This window comes from Falco naumanni, chromosome 3, assembly GCF_017639655.2.
Source record: "Falco naumanni isolate bFalNau1 chromosome 3, bFalNau1.pat, whole genome shotgun sequence".
NCBI lineage: Eukaryota > Metazoa > Chordata > Aves > Falconiformes > Falconidae > Falco > Falco naumanni.
In genome coordinates this window covers 14,234,429-14,248,944 of record NC_054056.1, presented here as the reverse complement: position 1 = coordinate 14,248,944, position 14,516 = coordinate 14,234,429, and the positions used below count along the sequence as shown (strand labels likewise).

Here is a 14,516-nt window from a genome sequence, read left to right as displayed (position 1 = left end):
TCATATCTGTGTATGCTCTTTTTATCCTTAAAAGCTATATCTAGCTCATTTCTAAAACAGAAAGGAAATGAGACAATAAGTACTAGTGTCATACACATCTTATTAATATACGTTCTGCTTATTGAGTGACTTCAGAGATTGCTTCACACTTAACAACTGCGGCTTTTCCTAAATGAGCAATGGTCCCATGACCCTGAGCAGTCCTGTAGGAAAATACTTTAGTCAGTATGCCACATGCCACTACGGAGCCTGGCGGAGCAAAAGGAACAAATGCCATCTATCGAACCCAGTACTTCCCAGCTGTCTGTCATTGCTCCCAATGGCGTGATGGCCCCCATGATGGGGGGACGGGACCCTCGCTGGATGCCAGGTGCCCACCAAAGCTGCTCGATCCCTCCCCTCCTCAGTTGGGCAGGGGAGAGAAAATGTAATGAAAGGCTTGTGGGTCGAGATAAGGACCAGGAAATCACTTGGTAATTACCATCACAGGCAAAACAGGCTCAATTTGGGGAAAACATAATGTATTGCCAATCAAATTGGAATAGGATAATGAAAAATAAACCCAAAATTCTAAAAGACCTTTCCCCAACACCTCCTTTCTTCCCAGGCTTAACTTTACTCCTGAGAGAGGTGCAGGGGGACAGGGCGTGGGGGTTGCAGTCTGTTCATCACACATTGTCTTCCTGCTCCTTCCTCCTCATGCTCTTCCCCTGCCCCAGCCTGGGGTCCCTCTCACAGGAGATAGTTCTCCATGAACTTCTCCAGCTGAGCCCTTCCTGTGGGCTGCAGTTCTTCATGCGCTGCCCCAGCGAGGGTCCCTCCCATGGGGTGCAGCCCCTCAGGCACAGCCGGCTTCAGCCTGGGTCCTCACGGGGTCCCCAGCCCTGCCCCAGCCCAGGCTCCTCTCCCCACAGGGCCACAGGTCCTGCCAGGAGCTTCTCCAGCACAGGCTGCCCACGGGTCACAGCCGCCTTCGGGCATCCTCTGCCCCAGCACGGGGTCCTCCATGGGACGCACATGGGGATCTGCTCCGCCATTAACCCCCATGGGCTGAGGGGCACAGCCTGCCTCACCATGGTCTTCATCACAGGCTGCTGGAGAATCTCTGCTGCGGTGCCTGGAGCATCTCCTGCCCTCTGCACTGACCCGGGGGGCTGCAGGGCGGTTCCTCTCACATACCCTCACTCCCTTTGGCGCACTTGCACAGGGTTTTTTCCCCCTTGAATAAGTTATCCCAGAGGCGCTACCACCGTCACTGTTGGGCTTGGCCTTGGCCCGCGGCGGGTCCATCTCGGAGCCAGCTGGCGCTGGCCCTGCCAGACATGGGGGAAGCTTCTAGCAGTTTCTCACAGAGGCCACCCCTGTAGCCCCCCACTTCCACAACCTTACCATGCAAACCCAACTGGAACTTATCCATGCTTCTTATAGATGAAACCTCTAACAACACAAGTCCAAATATGCTCTCTTGTGTTGCCTTAAAATCTAAAAAAAAAACCCACCCCAAGCATCCTTGTATTTTGTCCCATTCTCATTACTAGAGCGGCTTTTATAGATGCATCCCCATATGCACCTCTGAGTCTATCGAGGACATCAGCCGGTACCTCAAAATGCCATTTCTTTAGTTGATCTTCCCTTTTCTTCTCCAGTTGATATCTCACTAATCCATTAATTAGCTCCCCTGCTGTGCAGCTCTAGATACCTGTCTTTGTTGCTCACCCAGCATCATGATCACCCAGCTATCATCATCTCTTTAACACCTTTCTTTGCCACCTAACTGACCTCTGCCATGTTAGTCCTCCCTTGAAGGCACCTTCTGCTCTGAAGCAGGACTAGTCCTCGCCCCTTCGCAGGGTGGGTCGGGCTGACCTCTGGCACACGGCTTGTTCTTCAACTGGTAGTGAGTCCTAACTACTGAGAGGGCTTGGAGCTTCTCGGCACCAGGGGCTATATGCAATCCCGTTAAATAGCCAGGCGTCGCCTGGGAATCTGCCACGTAGGGCCAGGCGGGATCGCTGTAACAGCCAGGATAACCACAGCCATGGGACATCTCTCCCTGGAGTTTCTAGCGAAGAGCATCAGCACCAGGGTTTGAGGTAACCGTAGAGCAACGTGCAGGTATTTTAAATGAATTTCTGAATTTGAAATGTGGGATGGAGTTAAATTATTTTGGAGCAACGTGATCTCCAGAGAGCACTCAATGCCTTGGCAGTCACATTTCACGCGTTTTAACAGGACTATTTTTAAAAAGGGAAATGATCTGCTTTTCCAAACCTTTGTCTCAGCTGTTTTGCATCCCTGGTTTCTCACTCCTTTCACATCCCCCCCTCAAACCCCGAGGCCGCACGGGCGCAGGGTGCGCGGCTGCGGCTGCCAGAGGTCACGCCACGCGGGCCGCACTCCCGCCGGCGGGCCGAGCCCAGCCGAGTCCAGCCGAGCCGAGCCGAGCTCAGCCGAGCCGAGCCGAGCCGAACCGAATCCAGCAGAGCCGAGCTCAGCCGAGCCGAGCCGAGCCGAGCCGAGCCCCCGCTGGGCGGTGCCTCCCGGAGCGCCGCCCGCGCGCGGCGGGACGGTATTTACGGAGCCCCCCGCAGCGCTGGGCTCAGCTAGGCGGACGCGCCGGCTGGAGCCGTGGTTCCTCGTTCGGCTGCCTGCTGACAGATCTTTTATTGGTTATTCTTTTCCCTCTTGGCTAGGTATCGCTCTGCTCTTCTGAGAGTAACTGCAGGAGCCCTGATCAGTGAGTAACCCACGATTCCGCGGGCGGGGACGAGGGCTGGTGGCCGCCCTCCCTTACCGCTGCGGTGTTGATCTCCGTGCCAAGTCCCAGGCCTGGCTCGGCCGCCCCGCTCCGTGGGCGAGGGTGGGTGGCTCTCAGTTTCAAAATGATTCTGAAGTGCCACCTTTGGAAAAGTCCCTGTGCAGAGTTTTCCGTGGCCCAGGACAGCGGCTGTGTGATGCTGCTGTGGCAGCTGAAACGCAATAGAAGCTGTTCCCTTTGTACTGTAAGTAGATCAGGGAAAAAAAAACCAAACCCAACCAAAAAAACATTCAGGTTGCATTGGAGCTATGAAAAAGTAATTAAAAAATAACTGGGGCCAGTAGGCAGTTGTCTTAGGCTGGGTCTAAGGTACTAGGTACCTCAGATCAGTTAACCTTAAAGAACATTTTGATTCATTTTTTGAGAATCCAGCATGTGTAGTTCTCTCTCCTAAGCAATAGTAAAGTACTAGTTTGTAAAAACATTGACTTGGAAGCCAGCTTTTACAGTGGGATTATTTGCATGTTCTCAGCTGAAGTAATTTAACAACTACTAAGAGCAGTCCTCTGAAACTAAATCTAAAGGGGTTTTGTTCTGTGTTCTTACTGATTGCTTTCCCTTTTTCACCTTGGAGATCAAGTGAAATTCATTCCCTGTCGTACATTCTGTGTTTGACTGCAGGTATTTAAATCAGTGAATCATCTGCCTTCTTTCACAGATGCCCTTAGAACATGCCTAATTGGACAAGTCTGTGGTATGTCTGGTAAGTCTACTATTAATCTTACTAGCCCAGAATAATTTGGAAGTTATTATGACCAGTAATTGTAGTAAAGCAATGGAAACACTTTTCTCTTAGACAGGGTGGAGGCAAGGGCTTCTCCTGGGTTTTATGAAAGCTACCAGCAGAATATGTTCCAGCAGAGAGCACGGGGGAGATAAGGTGTCAGGCAGGGTTCAGCATTCGTCTGGGGATGTGTCATCTTTCCTTTCTGAGTACGCGACAGTTTAACTGAGGGGCTTGTTTGCTCGTTCTGCATAGCCAGCTTTGCCAAACCCAATGGCAGCTATGCAGCAAGGACGCGTCGGGGCCCGGTGCCGCACTGCCCAGCGCACAGCCTCGGCGCTCAGGGGACGAGGGACTGGTAGCTCAGTGTTGCATTTTCATCCTGAACTCAAGCTCTCTACAAACCTGTTTACTGGCTGTTTGAATGAAAGAGGGAAAACAGCCACAAGTAAAAGGGTAAACTCTTCTCAGAAGTGGATTTTTGTTTCTTGCCTAGCATGCATTATAGGTGTCCTAGCATTATTTTTTATAGTTTGCATTCCATCAATATATTACTTTCAATGGTAGCACACAAAGTGAGTTGGTTACTTTAGCTGTCATTCAGTCTGGACTAATTTTGGTTGATATTCTTTGCTTTCTTAGAACTTGTTGATACATAGAACTGTTTAAAAATATGTGGTTAGGTAAAATATTGGAAGAAGGCTTCTGGAATTAGGCAGCGTTGAAATAATCAAAGCTAATGAGCTAGTGCTGAGATGTATACTGAGATCTACTATGCTGAGATGTCTTTACCTGGGTGATTTCTGCCTTCATCGGGGGCAGCAGCATAAAGGCAGGATGATTTCAGGGAACACACCAGCATGTAGCTGGTGGAGTGTTAGGAAATACCGATGGGCTGGCGGTGAGGTAAGAACTCCTTGTGCTTGGAAGAATGTTTCAATGCAAAGTTCCAGTGGGGCAGCTTATTTTTCTCACACAGGGTTTTAAGTTGCTTGCAAGCATTTTTCTAAAACAATTTGCAAAAAAATGAACAAAACTTGTGGAAGTCTGAAGCCCTCAAATCCAGCCTTTATACTGAGTGTTTGTGATCCAACTTTCTAATTCAGGATCCAGTACCAATTCAGAACTAAACCTAGGAGGTTTGACCTTTCACCTGTTTAAAGTGAAAATATATTCAGCTCTGGAAGAAGTAAAATCTAAGCGATGAAATGATGCAATTCTCCCTCATTCTCTAAGGCTAATCTTGCTGACTGTGTTCCTGCTCCTGCTCTGTGGGATCACAGCAAGCTGCATCAGATTCTGCTGCCAGAAGAAGAGGCTTCCAGTTGAGACCTGCCCTAGGCACCCTGATGATCTGACAGTTATTGCTATTGACAGTGACAGCACTGCCCACAGCACCGTGACCTGTAAGTATCCTCTGGGTGTCAACTATTCAACAGGGCTTTGCTATTGAACAAGTGCCTGGAATGCTGTGTCTAAGCCTTGCAGTAACCGGGACTTTCTGATGTACTCCCAGAACAACTTTCAGCCCCGTAGGGTGGGCAAGAGAGAGAAAGGAAGGTTATCAGGGCAACACAGTGAGTGACTGCAGAAGACCAGTAGGATTTAATGCTAGAGGTTAAAATAAAGCCCATGGTGGGTTAGCATCTTACATGTAGTCTACCACATCTCTTCTTATCGCCATTCCCACATTTTTTAACTTTTCTGCCCATCTCACTGTCCAGCTATTCCAGCCAAAGTTACCTCTAATGTGAGGAACTGTTCAGTTGTTCATGTACAAACCCAACTGAAACTACCTGTGTTACAACATACAAGTACTACATCAGGTATTTCACAATAACAACTGGATGGTGATATGCAGAGGCATTTTCTCTTCTGACTGCTTTCTTTTGGAGAATGTTTAGATTCCATCATGAGTAACGATAACTGATAGCTTTTAGTATATAGTGCATATGTTCTGACACCACAAAAATGAGTCCATAATTTCTTGGAGAAAAGCAGGATTATAGCTTTATATATCAGCGTTCCATGCAGGTGTCTAATTTTGTTTTCTAATTCCTTTTTCTTCACAGCATATAGCTCGTTTCAGTACCCTCTGAGTGTCCCTATTCCTTCGCTATTTGTAGATATGGATAAGACCACTGTGTCCCCTCCAGCTTACAGTCTCTATGCGATGGAGTTGCCACCTTCTTACGATGAAGTTGTCCAAATGGGTAAACAGTACACTGAAGTAGCACAGATAAGCCAGAAACTCAATGACACCCCTGGACAGGTGACACCAGGTGGGCTGAATCCCATCCAGTATTCACCTGATACAATCAACAGAGATCCAGCAACACAGGCAGATTCAGAAAAATCAGAAGATGCAACACAAGAACAGCTGCAGCTCTGACTCATTTCAGATGGGGAGTAAAGGAAGGGAAGCACAGTAAGAGTTAAAGAAGACATGAAGAGTTTGGTTTTATAAGTAGGTTATGATGGAAAGATGTTTCCTCTCATGCCCTTGTAATGATCTGACAGTTAGAAGAAATGTTTTCTGTGACGGCTGTGATCTGGTAAAGCTCCTTCAAGGATATGAAATGAAGTAAAAGGGCAGCAGTTTAAAAATGCCTGTAAAAGTGGGACATGAATGCTTTCCATCTTCAGATTAAAAAATATTTATATATTCCTTGTGTCCAGCATATGGCAACAAAAAAGGTCAGGGGAATTTTGCCATCTTGGGAACGAACACAAGGAGTCAGAACAGTACAAAGAGCAAGCTGTTGTTCCAGAACAGAAGCTTCCCAAACTGGAGTTGAAAGGGGAATCCTAGCAAGTCACGCTGAATAGCCTCTTTTCAGAACATTAACTGTCCAGGAAATTGCTGGAGTGCAAATTGCTACATAATGGCACATGTTCATTAAACTGCAGGAAGATGGCAAAGAAGGACAGGAAAGTGTGTGGAGGGAAATGCATGATGTTATGTTTCACAGCTAGAGACAAGGAATGAGACAGATGAGAAAAGATACTTTTTTGTTGGTCATGAGACCTGAAGGGATTGTTTTTGAGTTGGGTTGTGGTTTTTTTAGTATCTTTAAACTTATATTTTCAGGATGAGCTGGCTTGAGTGGGATCCTTTTACTACTTATTTTTGCCAGTTAAAATACAAACTAGTCTCAAAGAGACACTTGCACACATGGTTAAGTATTACTAATGGGTTTCAAATAGTCATCAGATATTTCAAAGGTGCTTATACTTAATCTGCTCAGGTGTCAGGGCGTCTCTTCAGTACAGAAAAGAAAAAAAATATTGAAGATTCTTGGCAGCTTTCACCAGTTCAGTATGGAGATGAGCTTAATACTCTGCAGGATGATACAAAGCATATTCTAGCTGTGCCACCTAGAATCGGTTACAAATACTAAATGTCATTGCATGGGATGCGCAATAGCCCAGGAAAATTACTCTTTTAGGAATGTTTCTTTGTGAAATAGTAATAGCAAGGGTAACTGCTGTGCATTATTTTAAGGCTGGGGCTTGGAGTCTATTAGTCTCAGCCCAGACAAAAATATGGGCTATGAGAGCTCTTTTTCTAAATGACAGCTTTCCCTTTCTTGTCCCTCCCATATTCCAAACAGTATGGATTTTGTCCACTCCTGAGTAGTGTTTTTTTTAAATACACTTTAACAAGGTGCTAATTTGGCTACCTTTATGAACATGAGCAATCTACAGGATGGTTCATTGCTATGGGATTATCTACAACATGAAAGAGGGAAAGAAAGCACGAGCACTAGGTGCTGTTAACAAATGTAACTTGAAGTGTTAAGTGCTAGGTCAGAGTTACTGTTGACTGGCCTTCTAACAAGAATGTGACTGGTGGTCTGCATTTCTGCTGAAGTTGCTTTGGTAGCTGTGAGAAAGGGCTACCTTCCACAAATCCTAGGTGTCTGTCATTAATAAGCAGTAGAAGTGGTGGGCACAAAATCTTGTATGGCCTTCAGAAGCCTATCCTCTGACAACCATTGCTGCAATAACTACCCTGGGAATGAGCACTAATGATTTAAAAATTAAGATCTCTCTGCCAGCTGACAGGACTGGGACTAAATCTCTGCCACACGTTCATGGTGTGTGAGCTGTTAGAGTCCGGCTCCCTAGGGAAGTGTTGATTCTATATTTAACTTGCATGTAGCTTACTATGAGTGTTGCAGGGAAAGGCTGGTTTAACAGATCTGCTTCTTTTCTATCTCTTCTCTCTCATTCTTAGTTATACTTCTGGTTTATTCTCTCCTCTGCCTTTTTCTGTGCCAGGATGGAGGCTAGGCATAACGCAATGTAACTATTTAGATGTCTCTAGCTGAAAGAGCGACATATGCCCAGTTCTGGGTGTCCCCATGTCACAAATACAGCAGATGTATTTTTATTTATTGAGCTTTCCCATCAAGATAGTACTCAGGAACCAATTCTATGTCTTTCCAAAGAAGAAATATCTGTTGGTGGGAAATGGCTGAGCGTTCACTCACTAATAGAAACAGGAACGTAAAACCAGGCAACTGAAAAAATGGTGACTGACACAAGAGGGCAGTCCTTCCCTTCTCAGTATGTTGCATTACCTCCCCCCGGGGAAGAGCTTCAGCAGAGCCGAGCTGTTGCAGACGCGAGGGTGCCCCTAAGGCCTGGTTTTGCTTTGTCGCTCAGAGGTTGCTCTGCAGTGCAAGGACTGAGCTTGCCTGGGGAGGATGGAGGAATCAGCACAACGGTTTGACTTCCCTTCATGCTTTTACTTACACAACGCTTCAGTCTTGTGAGTTGTCAGCTGGACCTGGCAGACTAATCTAACAAACCACAGGGAGATCTGTCTCCGTCTGGTTATGGAGGATGATAGTTCTACCTGCAAGACCCTGGTCTAAACCCTAAGCGCCTGTGGAGTGCTCACAAATCAGATCTGACTCCGTTACCACCTGCATTAATAGAAAAGCCTGTCTCAATCTGGGGCACCTCTGTTGCCAGTCTAGCCTAGCTGGAATTGCCCTGCAGTAATCTATCACTCCCGTCCTTCATTCCATACTTCCACAAGTCATTATCCAGAGTAAAAGAAAACAACTGGACTTGCCTCTGCTTTACAAAAGAACAGAGTAGGGAAAGAGTAACGCTGCAGGAATGGAGTTTCTGTGTATGCATGTTGGAAGCAAGTGTTGTTTGACACAGCACAGTGAATAAAGCACTTAGTTTTTTCCCTGACTTCCTAGGAAGAAGGGCATCACCTGGTGTTTCCTTTCTAACACCTAAGGAAAAGTCTTGTGTCTTGCCCAGGTCCCTTGTCTTATAACATGGTTCATTAATTCAAATATAAACTATTTGTTAACATAAACTGCTGACCTAATCAGCCTGCAGAAACACAGAATTTTCTTTGTACATCAAAAGCAGCTCAGTTTGCTCCTGACAATGTTTTCAATAGTCATGTCTCAGCCCTTTATCAAAATTGTCTGACTCCTTACAGAAAGCCAATAATCAAAGCTGTCCCTGGCCCTATGTTTTTGAGGAGGCAAATTGCCCCCACAACTGTTCGTTATTTACATCTCCACTTAACAGGTTTCTTCAGCTCAATAGCATTGCAGAAGTTATATCCCTCCAGACAGAAAGATTGTGACTAGGGGATTTACAAATTCCATTTAAATTCCTGCAGCAAACAAAGAGCTGTCTTCCCATCTTCAGAACAGTTTATATTTGTACAGAAAGTCCAGTTCATCAATTAGAATCACTGTTGTGTGCAGGCATACAGTGAGAGAAAATGACCCCTTAACCAACTCATGTCAGAAAAAAGCATTAAAAGAGTGGTCTCCTGAATCCTGGCCTACACAAGCAACAGCTTGAAAACGTTGCTCCCATGTGCTCTACCTAATGCTAAAGAGCAGGAAGGAGAGTGGGAAATAGTCTCACCTGATCACCTGTGTCCTTTCTGTTTAATTGGGCAAGTTGGAGAAAGACAGACTTTCCTGTTGCTGATGTCTATAAAAATAGGCTTAGTTGCCAGCTTCTGCTCAAGATGCATCTTTGTAATATGACCAGGAAGAGGACACTATGAGCTCCTAATCCTACTGTACGGTAAGATAAAATTAACTTTGTTTTAACTGATGTTTTAAAACTCACAAAGTAAATCCAAACATGTGGAAGGGAGATTAATGCTCTGTCTTGATTTCAATTGCTGTTTTCAGCTGTTTCTCATTTGATTTTTGCTTTGTGTTCTGCAAAGCTCTGTTTACCTCTCAGTGTGGGATCTGATCTTACAGTCCTAGAAAACTTTGTTTTGTTGTTGATGCTCTTAATGAGGTTCAAACAGCCTCAAAAGTGGGATACTTTCAAAAGCTCACAGCCTAGACAGACATAGTGTTCCTTTGTGTTTATTCTACTGAGCATGTAAAAGGGAAAGGAGGGATAGGACTATTCTTAAACTTTTCTTATTCTTGCCGGGTATGATGACTGGGTCCCTGGTTTTCTCAGTGATAAGTATTTGGAATGTAAATGTTTGCCTTTAGATTTGGATTCTGCGCTATTAAAGTCAGAGGACACAAAATGAGATCCTGCTGCAGAAAAAGAGATTACGTTCAGTTTTATTGCTTTTAGCCACATATACATTCCCTCCTGTATTTCCAAACAGGTACGATGTCTCAGTTTCTGGTCAGAAACCTTGCACAGTGTTGCCGTAGGCTCTTAAAGAGACATCAAACAGCATCTAGACATGGGTGTATATTAGTGAGAAATGAAGTGTTCTCTATGGGTATTTCTTATAGCCAGTTTTTAACGTACTTTGAAATTTCAAAACAAGACACTATAACTGATGCTATTTATTAGTGCTATAGTCATCTAAACTGCGAATGTGTAGACCAGAAGCCTTTCACGAGAAATGTGCTGTCTCTGGTGGTAGTATAGAACAGTCTCTCGGGAAGATCCAGGATCAGTATATCTCCATTTATAAAGAAATAACCTATAAATTATGCCCGCTCAAAAATGCTTTAATAATTAAACAGTTTTTTTTTTAAAAAAAGTTTTCTAGAACAGAGAAGTGAATTTAAATGGGCAGATTAAAAAATTTCATTTACTTTCTAATAAGCTAGTCATTCATGCATATCTAAATGATTTTAAGTTAGGCATTTAACCAAACAGGACTCCACTCATAGTTAGATCTGCTCAGGGTTACTCTGAAATCATTTGTTTTTGATAAGTGTGTATCACAACACTTTTTTCATACAAGTCTCGTGCTATGTGTGTAAAAAATGGAATATTACAGGCACATAGAGAAGCTGCAGGTGTTAGTGTGGTACAGCAAAGAAAGGTATTGCCTTTCTTTCTATGTGTCGTGTTCTTAGTATCTTTGAAGAATGCTCAGATAGAAAATCACTAATCTATGTGAAGTGCTGGCCCTAAATGGAAAATGAACTCTCCCTTTCATATTGCAGAAGACGGCTAGGCAGTTAGTCATCTAGAGACAGGGTTTCTTGAACACCCCTTATGGCTTCAAGAGCTTGAGACTGAGAGCCCTATTTTTGGAAGACTTGCCTCTGAGTATCTGCTTAAGATTGGAGCTCACAGCCAAGCTCTACGTGTCTAACATGTCCAAAGGACGCTTCTTCTGAAACCATATATTTTAAAAGATAAGAATTATAGATATACTTGCTAGGAATTTCAGAAAAGACAATTAAGAGAAAACATTTGATAGATATTTCCTTTCCTTTAACCTTTTGAGTAATAACAAATAATCCATCCATGGCACTGGTTGTTCCCTGGTACTCAGCTGGTGCCAAAAATACTTATACCACTTGCAGAGATAAGAAAAGGTCTATTGTGACAACATAACAAAGATTAATCTGGTTTATGCTGAAGAAATCTACAAACTCTTCTCAGGATTGCTTATACTAAATGGGCTTTAATGGTCCTGGCAGTACTGGAAGCTATAATCTAGACAGGTTCTTGATGACCACAATTAACTTGGTGATTTTTAAATGCAGCATCTTTCTTACCCAGAGCTACATTGACAGCATATTGATGCAAGTGCTCACATTTTACGATGCCACTATTGAAATGATTTCCCTTTCTAACGACAAAGGCTTCTACTCCCTGGCTTGTGGGGAAATCTGCTTGCAGCTGCCCATGCATGTGCTGCTGAGATGTGTTCTGTTTAGAAGACTGTTAGGTGACCTCTATCGAGTCGTTTCTCTTATGCTTCTGTTTCTTTTCCCAGCCTGTCAGTCTGGAGTTTAAGACTTGTGTTCTCTGGTGCAGGAAATTCTCCCACAGTGTCTACTATAGTGGGAATCTGGTCATAGAGACATATTCTTCATATTCAAATAATACCAACAGCTGGGGATTTGTGGGACACAGACACCACAAACCCGAAACCCTCAAAAAACCCCAAACTCCAAACCTCTGAATTCCTTGAGCAGTGGAAGTAATGCAGCCTGGTTTTCTAGGTGCCTAAATCTTATGACAAAGTTCCCTAACATTGAAGAAGGTGTAACCTGCACTAGCAGCTTTCCTTACAGTTAGGGCATGCATAAGCTTTTTCTTGTGTGCACCCTCCAGTGCCTAAGAAGGGTGAGCTCAGGCCCGAGTCTTTCTTGCAATGGTGGTGTTACAAGATCCCCCTTCTCTATGCAGCTCCTGTTTTCATGAAACATTTGGAAGCTTCCTGTCTTTGAAACCTCCCGTTCCCTATCACCGTGCTTGAAACTGGTCAGTGGATTCAGGAATTATTATCTGGGTGTGGAGAGTGGGAAGAGGGGAGACGAGACATGGATTTGACTGTGATTACAAAGCCTTGCTTCTATAAGAAATCAGGTTTAAAAAGAACATAAAGTAGGAGGGTTAATCCCACAGCAGAGGGGGGAGCTGATGGAGGATCTAAGAATTCTGATTTCAGTCTAGTGTTTTTTCACCATCACGAGATCCACTCAAGTCCGATTATATCCACACAAGCTTTGTGACATCTCTAAAGGAAAAGCCCCTCTCTGTAATTACCCAAAGTGCATTTCTAATTGTGATTTGAATTTGGTGCTCATTTGGCACTGTTCAGCATGCAATTTTTCTTCTCTCATTTGTCCAAAATGATTGTTTTGCTGGTTATTTTCTGTTGCTATTTGCTGGCTGTGTGAAAGAGCCTATGACAGGGAGATGTACTGCTGGAGAAGCTGGTGCTTACATCACTGCCAGCAGCTTGCAGTCTTGTCTCTCCACTCTCGCACACACATGCACTCATCATGAGCACTTGTGCTCAAAAAGAAAATGCAGACTTGGAAGTAAATTGCCTCAATAATTCATAGGCTTTATAGCCCAGAGCAAATTATACCTTGGCTCTGTCATGCAATTCAGGTTGCAAATCCCTTTATAGCCAAGCTCATTAACAATATAAGTGGTACATCTATAACGGCTTTTATAATCGATGCATTATCATCTTCGGAGGGTATTAAGTGGTAAACCTGCAGCATCCAAAGTGAAGCATCAATAGGGTCTAGATATAGTAAGAGTCAGAGAAAAAACATTTCTTCTTCTGCCTTGCAGTTGCCTTTGTCTGCCTTGCTGCCCCGCCCCCCTCCCCCTTGCAAAGTTTAGAAGGTTTGGTTGGTTTCTTTTCTAACTGCATTTCAGCTTTATCAGGTGCAGGTTTTGAGGGAAAAGATTCACTGCTATTGCCAGTACTGACAAGTGGGACACTTGGAGACGTACAAAATCTGCTCGCTTACAGAATAAAATAGCTCTCACAGAATCACTTTCCCGATTGTTGCTCTCACCTGTCTCCTGGCTCTGATTCTAATAATCTTTACCTGTTGGAACTATTTTTGCTTAGGGAGATATCTACTAATTTTGCTGCAAGTAGCAGAGGTTCTTTCCTCTACCCACAACTGAAATGCAAACCATGAGAAAAGCCTTTGAATTGTATTCAGAGCAGACTATGAAAACAAAGTATCATAGGGGAATTGTGCTTTACAAAAATGGAGACCATAAATGTTTTATGAAATATTACATCCTAAGGTTAAATCCAATGCACAAAAAAGCTTAGGTGCAAAACCACATTACTGGGGAAACATTCTGTTCTGGTCAGTTGAAACGCAGAATATAAAATACCAGAGCTCTTTTTATCTCACTGGGGGGAAGAAGGGGGCTGTGGAAAAGAATGCATACTTTAAAAGATATTTCACATCTTCTCAGAATAATAAAGCTTGCTCTGGACACCTGGAGAAAGGAGAAAATAAATTTCTATCTCAAATGTAGAAATGCCTGAATCTTCATTGAACCGCTTAATTTTTACTCACTTTTTTTACCCTGTTTTCCCAAATAGTTCAAAAAGGAAGCAAACAAAGAAGCGCCTGATGTTGAACTCTGTGTGCATTGTTTTTTCTCTTTCCATGCTAACAGTTTACAGCATAAGCTACTTCCTTCTCACAAGTAAGGAAGCATAGTCCCAAGGTCAAAGTATTGGCCTGGGAAACCCAGCTCAGCTACTGGTTCTGCCACAGGCTTCCCATATGACATGGGCCTGTAAAACAGAGGCTGCAGCACTATCTTATCTTGCAAAGAATTTTGAGGATGAATACATTGAGCGTGGGCTGCACTGTCATAATGAAATACAGATAACACCGTCAGAGCATGATGAACTTTGTGTGGGACATGAAGCTCAGGAAAAAAAAATTCCCTGCTCCCTCCCCCTCTGGAGGGGGGTGGAATCTAGAGAAGGAACTCGGGGAAAATGAACAGTGTGAAATTTAGAAACAGCCTCTGGTCTTCAGGTGCCTAATCCAGTCATCATTACAACATTCCTAACTGGAGGAAGAAGCTGAGGAGAGAGAAATTTCCGTGATGGGCCCAGGATCAGTGCAAGATTGCCTAACGAGATGATGGTAGGCGTCTTGTGACAGTAGTTTATCTTGTCAGATTGCTGACCTGTTGGGGATCAAATGTCCTGAGAGACAGCACCTTGGATGTAAACATGAAAAAGAATGCTACTTC

At 44.1% G+C, this 14,516-nt stretch overlaps 1 protein-coding gene across 2 annotated transcripts; it reads left to right on the top strand.

Moving 5' to 3' along the window:
* The first annotated feature begins 2,577 nt into the window (after positions 1–2,577).
* On the top strand, positions 2,578–6,084 carry TMEM52 (transmembrane protein 52). Of its 2 annotated transcripts, none has more exons than XM_040588930.1 (4): positions 2,578–2,737; positions 3,440–3,521; positions 4,779–4,948; positions 5,615–6,084. In XM_040588930.1, exons 2-4 carry the CDS (start codon positions 3,490–3,492, stop codon positions 5,932–5,934), a joined length of 522 nt encoding a protein of 173 aa, XP_040444864.1. In that variant the 5' UTR covers positions 2,578–2,737; positions 3,440–3,489; the 3' UTR covers positions 5,935–6,084. The 2 variants fall into 2 exon arrangements, with proteins under 2 accessions (XP_040444864.1, XP_040444865.1); XM_040588931.1 differs by having other exon boundaries at positions 2,578–2,860.
* The last annotated feature ends 8,432 nt before the right edge of the window (positions 6,085–14,516 follow it).

Coding starts and splice junctions, on each gene's coding strand:
- TMEM52 (XM_040588930.1), top strand. CDS start 3,490: ATGCCTAATTGGACAAGTCTGTGGTATGTCTG. Junction 3,522..4,778: donor ACAAGTCTGTGGTATGTCTG/GTAAGTCTACTA, acceptor TCATTCTCTAAG/GCTAATCTTGCTGACTGTGT. Junction 4,949..5,614: donor TGCCCACAGCACCGTGACCT/GTAAGTATCCTC, acceptor TTTTCTTCACAG/CATATAGCTCGTTTCAGTAC.